Source organism: Xiphophorus hellerii, chromosome 15 (genome assembly GCF_003331165.1).
Source record: "Xiphophorus hellerii strain 12219 chromosome 15, Xiphophorus_hellerii-4.1, whole genome shotgun sequence".
Taxonomy (NCBI): domain Eukaryota; kingdom Metazoa; phylum Chordata; class Actinopteri; order Cyprinodontiformes; family Poeciliidae; genus Xiphophorus; species Xiphophorus hellerii.
Window position 1 is genome coordinate 1,267,156 of NC_045686.1, and position 7,031 is coordinate 1,274,186.

At 35.0% G+C, this 7,031-nt stretch overlaps 1 protein-coding gene across 1 annotated transcript; it reads left to right on the forward strand.

Moving 5' to 3' along the window:
- The first annotated feature begins 1 nt into the window (after nucleotide 1).
- Nucleotides 2-4,030, forward strand: nup43 (nucleoporin 43). Its single transcript, XM_032585030.1, has 8 exons — nucleotides 2-304; nucleotides 567-689; nucleotides 791-868; nucleotides 1,041-1,203; nucleotides 2,074-2,209; nucleotides 2,289-2,440; nucleotides 2,829-2,945; nucleotides 3,676-4,030. The coding sequence occupies exons 1-8, from the start codon at nucleotides 191-193 to the stop codon at nucleotides 3,903-3,905; spliced, it is 1,113 nt and encodes a 370-aa protein (XP_032440921.1). The 5' UTR covers nucleotides 2-190; the 3' UTR covers nucleotides 3,906-4,030.
- The last annotated feature ends 3,001 nt before the right edge of the window (nucleotides 4,031-7,031 follow it).

Here is a 7,031-nt window from a genome sequence, read left to right on the forward strand (position 1 = left end):
CACAACGGTTTACCACTAGGTGGCGTAAAGCTTCATGGACGCATGGGGGGAAAAAGCTTAGTTTTACGTTTGAACCTCCTGCGCCACCGTAGCTGCGTACAAAACAGCGGGCGCTTACGTAAAGCTAAGCTAACTTCAGTAATTAGAATAATAAAAAGATATTTTTAAGTATTAGAAACTGTGTGTTTCAATGGAAAGTGCTAAATACGTGTCTCAGAAAATCAGCAAGACGAGATGGCGTCCAGTCTCGTATTCGTCTTTGCAGCAGCCCGATATATTTGCGACTGGATCTTGGGACAACGAGGTTAGCAGCCGTTTTAATAAAGTCAAATTCAACATTAACCATGTTTGTTCTTTGTTACTTATTCATATTTGCATTTTGTATCGATCAAAGTATCGTGTACTTTGTTTGCTGCAAAGTTGCTAGATGTATATTCATACATCTTTGTAATTTCTGATACTGTATGAAAACTTTTCTCTATCTTATAACAATATTACAGTACTAAACATTGCTTGGAATATTGTTTTAGTCCTAATTTGTGTTTTGGTTTGTTTATTTTTGACAGGAGAACAAGGTTTCTGTTTGGTCTATTGGGAATCTAGGCAGTTCTGGTCTGGAAGATGGATTTGAAGGAGACCCGCAGCTCATCTGTGAACATAAGCACGACGGGGATGTTCTTGACCTCCAGGTTAGACAACTGCAAGAAACATGTTGTGATCTTTAAATTGGAGGATTTACGGATTACTTTCCAGTGAAAAGTTACTTCATTTAACTTCAACTTTCTTCTAGTTTTTGGACCAAGAGAGAATCGTCACAGTATCGTCTACAGGAGCAGTCGCCATCTTCCGCCAGGATCAAAACAGTCAGGTGCAGTCAGATATGCTCACATTTTCAGCAGTGAAACATAATTTGTTGTGTACGTTCTCCAAAGGCTGGACTGTCTCGAGACACACAAGGTGTATTTATGAGAACAGCATGTTGGATGAACCCTTGCAACGAAGTTGTAGCATCTTTAATATTCATTTTTTTACATTTGCAGACAATGTCCATTTGTAAGCATTGGGCTAGAGCCCACCGTTACCCGTCTGACAACGCTCCCAGCACTGGAGTCGCCTGCAACAGTCCTGAAATTGTAACGGTCGGTGAGGACGGGAGGATTATTGTGTTCAGAGCTGACCAGGAAGGAGTGGTTCGTGTCATTGGTGAGAACATTAAACTCCTACATAGGACTGAGCATTATCGTTCAAAAATATAATCTCAGATCTTTTTCATACTAGATCCAATAAAAAAAAAAGATTTTTTTAAATTCTTTCTAAAAAAGAAATTATAAATGACAGAAAATGTTTTCAAAAAGTGTCTTTCACTTCCATCGTCCCTTCTGTTGGTTATATGACAGAGTTTTAGGGCCAGACTATGAGGAGTTTTGTTTAATTATGAGAATAAAGGCAGAAAAAATATGCGATTTCGCTAGAAAATACGTCTTAAAATTACGAGAAAAAAAGTTGTATTAATGAGGACAAAAGCTTTCTTCTAAGGATCTGACGTAAAAGTCGTTGCTCGATCATTTTAAAGTCCTGATACTCATAATAATTTGATGCTGATGCGTTAAAGGATAAAGTCTTTCCTTATTTGTGAAGCCAATTCATTATTATAACTTCACAAAATGCTGAGCATCCCTCATTAAAATGTTTTGCTTTGGAGTTCTGATAAAATTACTACTTTATTCTCCTAATATTGTGACTTTATTCGTGTATAATAAAAAACTCTTAGCCTGGCCCTAATATTCTGTGATAGAGTTGACTTAAATTCAAAATCCAAATGAATAAAAGCTGTAAAACATGCTTGTCAAGCAAGATGGCCGCCATCGACTTCACTCTGAACTATGGAAACCGAGGGAGGGAATTGGTGGAGAAAAAAAGATCCGAATTTTCCAAAAAATAAAAAATGTAATGAACCGATTAAAATCGATTTATCACCCAGCTCCACTTTCAGTCCCAATGGCCTTTTCTTTTGAAACCCAGCGATGAGTTAGGAGGAAGCTGCTAATTATTCTGTTGCTCAACCTGTGTTAGAGAACGCAGACAGCAGCACGCTTCATGCTGTGACTTACCTGAGGACAACAGAGGTTTTGACGGTGAACTCCATCGGCCAGCTGAAGCTGTGGGATTTGAGGCAGCAGAGCAACTCGCCATCACAGATTCTATCTTTGTAAGAGAGTTTACGGACTAACTATTTTTTATTCTACTTTATTTGCTTCTGATTAGACATTGTTCTTTTCCTCAACCAGGTCGAGAGATCGAGTGCCTCTATACTGTGTTGACAGACATCCAAACCAGCAGCACATCGTGGCGACAGGAGGCCAGGATGGAATGCTCTGCGTCTGGGATGTGAGACAAGGAAACATGCCCTTCTCTCTCATGGAGGCACACTCAGCTGAAAGTAGGATTCTTTTTCACATTATTTAAAAATTTCAAGCACTTGGCATTAAGCTTATTAGGCATTAAGTTTGGCTTATTAGATTAAAATTACTTCCAATTGATTACCTTATAACGGGCGCTTAGATCTTCGTAATTTGGCTGCTAACACAAAATAATGTTAAAATTTAATGATGTTTATTTTTTTTATTCAGCATAATGAACAATTATGGTATGGAAAGATGGTTGAGTCTCTTGATTTAATAAAAAGGTCAAGTTTTTAAGAAAATGCCCACTTATCAGTTAATTGTTAGAGTATAGATAGAATCAATCAACTTAACACATTACTGATGACTTGCATCCCTTCTTGGCATATGTTGCTGATGTTTTCTGTCTTTGTGTTTTGCGAGCAGTGTGGGAGGTTCACTTCCACCCTACAAACCCCGATCACCTGTTCACGTGTTCAGAGGATGGATCACTGCTGCACTGGGAGACTTCCTCCCCGTCCGAAATGCCCTCCTTTTTACAAGGTGAGTGTCTTTTAGGATTGTTATATACGGGGCCAGGAATTAGGGCGTATTCTGTGCTTTTATTTATATGTAGTGAAAATATATGATCACCTGTGTATCCATGTTGGCAATTAATATTGCACAAAAACCTAGAGATAAAAGTGGCTGTTAACCAGAATTTGAAGATTATCAGTGTTGGTGCTGCAGCTAGCAATTATTTGGTATTCTATTTATTGCTCTGATGATAAATTGGCTAATCAGATTTTACACATTCTGCAGATATTTAATCAATCCACTTAAGCTTATCTCATCCAATATTAAAAACAAAACAAAAACAGATGATTAATTGATTACTAAATTATTTGGCGATTATTTCAACAATCAATTCATTACGATTAATCGTTTCAGCTCTATTGCAACAAGAAGGACAGGATTTTTCACAAAAAACAAAGCAGGGAACCTTTTCATATTAATTAATATATTATTTTATAATGTCTTCTCTTTGAAATATAGTAAACAGAAATCAGAATTGACTCTTGGGTGTTTGAGCTTTTCTAAACACTGTATATTCTTACAACACATTCACTTTCTTAAAGAATGTTTACACATGTAAAAATAGAGATGCTATTTGACTGTTGAGTTTATCAGACAATATTTTACACTGGCTTATATCTGTACTGCAACATCAGCAGTAATCTAGGTCACATTTAAAATTCTTACAGTAAAATGTTGTATTTCTGTTTATCACCAGGCGGCAGGAACAGCAGCATGACGTCCCGCAGCGCCATGGCGCCCGCCGGAGGTAACCAGTCCATCATCAGCGCCTGGCTCCATGGAGACTCCAGTAAATCCCGGCTGGAGACGACGCACATGCTGCCCAGCCAGACGCTGTCTGTGAACAGCTTGGACGTGCTCGGCCAGTGTCTGGTCTGTGGGACTGACGGGGAGGCAATTTTTGTAAACAGACAGGTCCCAGTTTAACAGAGCTGTTTGTGTGTGCAAAAAAAAAACATGTTTTCCTCAGTTCAGGCACAGCAGAGCCTGGAGTTCATTTATTGTCTCTCTGTTATTGTATTTTCATAATAAAAGTTGCCAAAACACTGGAAGAGACCCTTTTCTTAATTAGTGTGCATGGCAAATTCACATTTACAGTGATTGATTATGATAAATGAAGGATTTTTGTACACCATTTCAAAGAGAAATACATTTTGTACAGATACATTTAAAAAATTAGTAAATAAAATTACAAACATTTTGAATTATCATGACTTTTTTCTTATCTTTACATCCATGATTGATTTCCATTAAATCATTACTGTCAGCTTTATTTATTATGTTAGTAAAGATACCAAATACTCCTGTTATTTAAATAATTTGTTTAAACAAGATGCAGGTATAAAGATGGTGATAGGAGGAGATGTGTGTGGAAAAGTTAGAAAAACAAAATCAAGAATCTGGCTAAATTTCTCAAGTTTCACCTTTTAAAACAGCAATTTTTGTTTCTTCTGATTACACAAAAAATTAAGAGCAATTTGTTTATTCTGTTCCTCTGTGATTATGCTGTTTTCATTTAGCTTTACCTTTTCATGTGTTTTCATGTGATCGGTTGATGTAGTTTTGTTTTTCCATCTAGAATGAATCAATTCATGGATTTTTATAATGACATGTTGATTTTGTTTACTTTTATCTACTAAGCATTTAGTTTGTTTCATTCACTTATTTTTAAAAAAAAAAATCTAAATCAATTTTATTTTCATTTTAGAAATGAATATTTTGGTTAATTTGTTTACCTTTTTTTCTAGATTTCATATTTGGATCAATTTATTCTTTGATATTTTTTTATATTCTGCATTTGCCATTTTTTGTTAATCGGATATTAATCGTTTTTATGTGTCAAACTCCAGTCCTAAAGGGTGAATGTCCTGCAGTTTTTAGATGTGCAGGACATCTAAAAGTGTCAAAAGTTGTGTCATTAGAAAGTATTGAATGTCTTCTATTAAATTAAGTATTGTATTTCTGATCACAAGTTTATTTCTATATTTTTCCCTCAGTATTAATTATTATAATTACTTTGTATACTTTAAGAGTTTAGTTGAGTTAGAAGTAATTTAGTTTTTATTCTTTTTATTTGTGGCTTTAAAAGCAGGGCTCTGCACCGCAGGGAGTCAGTCTGTAGTTAGACTCCCTGACAAGTCACACTGAAGGTTCTGCTGTCTGTCTGTTTTTAATCTGCCTTGAACGTCATTTGTACATATTCTGCACATCTCTTCTTTGTTCACCTGAAGAAAAGCATAATAACTTTCACTGAAGTGATCTCTGGCCTTGGCCAGTCATTTTTCTTTGTCCAAGTCATAATAGAACCTCACCACAATACTTTTTTTTTTTTTTTTTTACAGAATATTTGCTATCCACAGATTTTAAGTCAAATTTCTTTTTACTAAATGATCCCCCAACCCAACAGGAACTGCAAGACATAAATATAAAAATTGAAATGTGATTAAATTGTCAGTAAAAGCTGCAGATCTTACCGTTTGCTGGTCGAAGCAGAAACTCTCTCGACTCCAGATCATCAATAAGCCTTTTACAGGTTTGTCTCTTTTTATGCAGGTGGATTTCCAAACTCAATATTTAATCCACCAGAAAAATATTCATCTAGCTTTATTTAGCTTTCAAATTCAATATTTTGAATTTTGATTAGCTTGAAAATTCAAAACTAAATTTGAAATTTTGCATCAAATTTAACTAATTTGAAGCTTAAAAATTAGGTAAATTTGAATTGAAAATTTGAAATATTTAATTTCAAATATGTTAAATTCAATATTTGAAAGTTAGGCAGTAGTTAGCTTAAATTTGGGTGGTAGTTGGGGAGTTAATTATTTAGTTTGCAAACTAAATATTCCTGAATAAATCTTTAATTGTCTCCCAAATAAATATTTATTTTGGAGCTAAATTAACCGCCTTGCCCGCATACATTTAGACAGAGGTGTCAAAAGTGCTCACTTTCTCTACGGAAATAGATGTACAGGTACCAGTATGAAAAAATATTTTACTAAAAGTAGAGGTTGGACTGTTTTATTCCAATAAAAGTACTAAAGTACATATTTTGAAATGTATTTAATTAAATAGGTTTAATCTCTGTCAGCTCCCACTTTCTGAGAGACTGCGACACAATTTGCTGCTGCCAGCCTCGCCAGATGCACCAAACTGGACTCAAGCCCTCGGATATAAATCGGCTGTAATCGAGAAGTGGGGATTCCTGACGGTGACGTTTTTACAACCTTTTAATCCCTGAAACTCAACGCGAGAGATTAAAGATTAAAGCTATCAGATGCTCTGCTGCCCCCTTCTGGTTGAGTAGAGAACTGATGTCTGAGAGTTTGTAGAAACTAGTTACATTTACTTGAGTAATTATTTGAAAAAAATTACCTTTAGGAATATTTTTAGTGCGCAGTACTTTGAGTAATTATATTTTAAAGTATTTAAACTTTTACTTGAGTAAAATGTCTAGCTTTTCTACCCTTTGAATGAAAAGCAAACATGTTTTAACCAAAAATTCACCACTGCAGCGTTTATTAAAGTTTTATGAGTGTTTTTATTGAAAGAAACTGATTTGGAAAAAAATTATTTTGTCTGACTGTTATTTTTTGTTATTTATATGAATTATTGTCATTTTAGTCCTTAAAATATTAAAATTTCCTCTTAACTTTGTATTTGGTCTTAAAAATTAAATGATTGATAATTTGATCAGTTATTCAGTTATTGAGTAGACATTTAACCAAATGCTATTTTACTCTTGAGTCATTTCAATGTTTACTTTTTACCAGAGTAACATTTTTCGGTACCTTACCCACCTCTGGGTGCAAACAGGTACAAAACACTGGAATGAAACGGCTTAATTACCTCCTCCTTGTGTAGATCAGTTCTCCAGAGCCTTAATGACCTAATTATTTTATCAGGTGGTGCAGCAGAGGCGCATCTAAAAGTTGCAGGACTGAGGCCCTCCAGGACTGGAGTTTGACACCTGTGATAAAATGAATCTTATTTATTTATGTTTTATCGAGTAAAACAACAATAACGTTAGCGGAACTTTATTTTGAAAACCGGAAG

Coding starts and splice junctions, on each gene's coding strand:
- nup43 (XM_032585030.1), top strand. CDS start 191: ATGGAAAGTGCTAAATACGTGTCTCAGAAAATCAGCAAGACGAGATGG. Junction 869..1,040: donor GCCAGGATCAAAACAGTCAG/GTGCAGTCAGAT, acceptor TTACATTTGCAG/ACAATGTCCATTTGTAAGCA. Junction 2,441..2,828: donor GGAGGCACACTCAGCTGAAA/GTAGGATTCTTT, acceptor TTTTGCGAGCAG/TGTGGGAGGTTCACTTCCAC.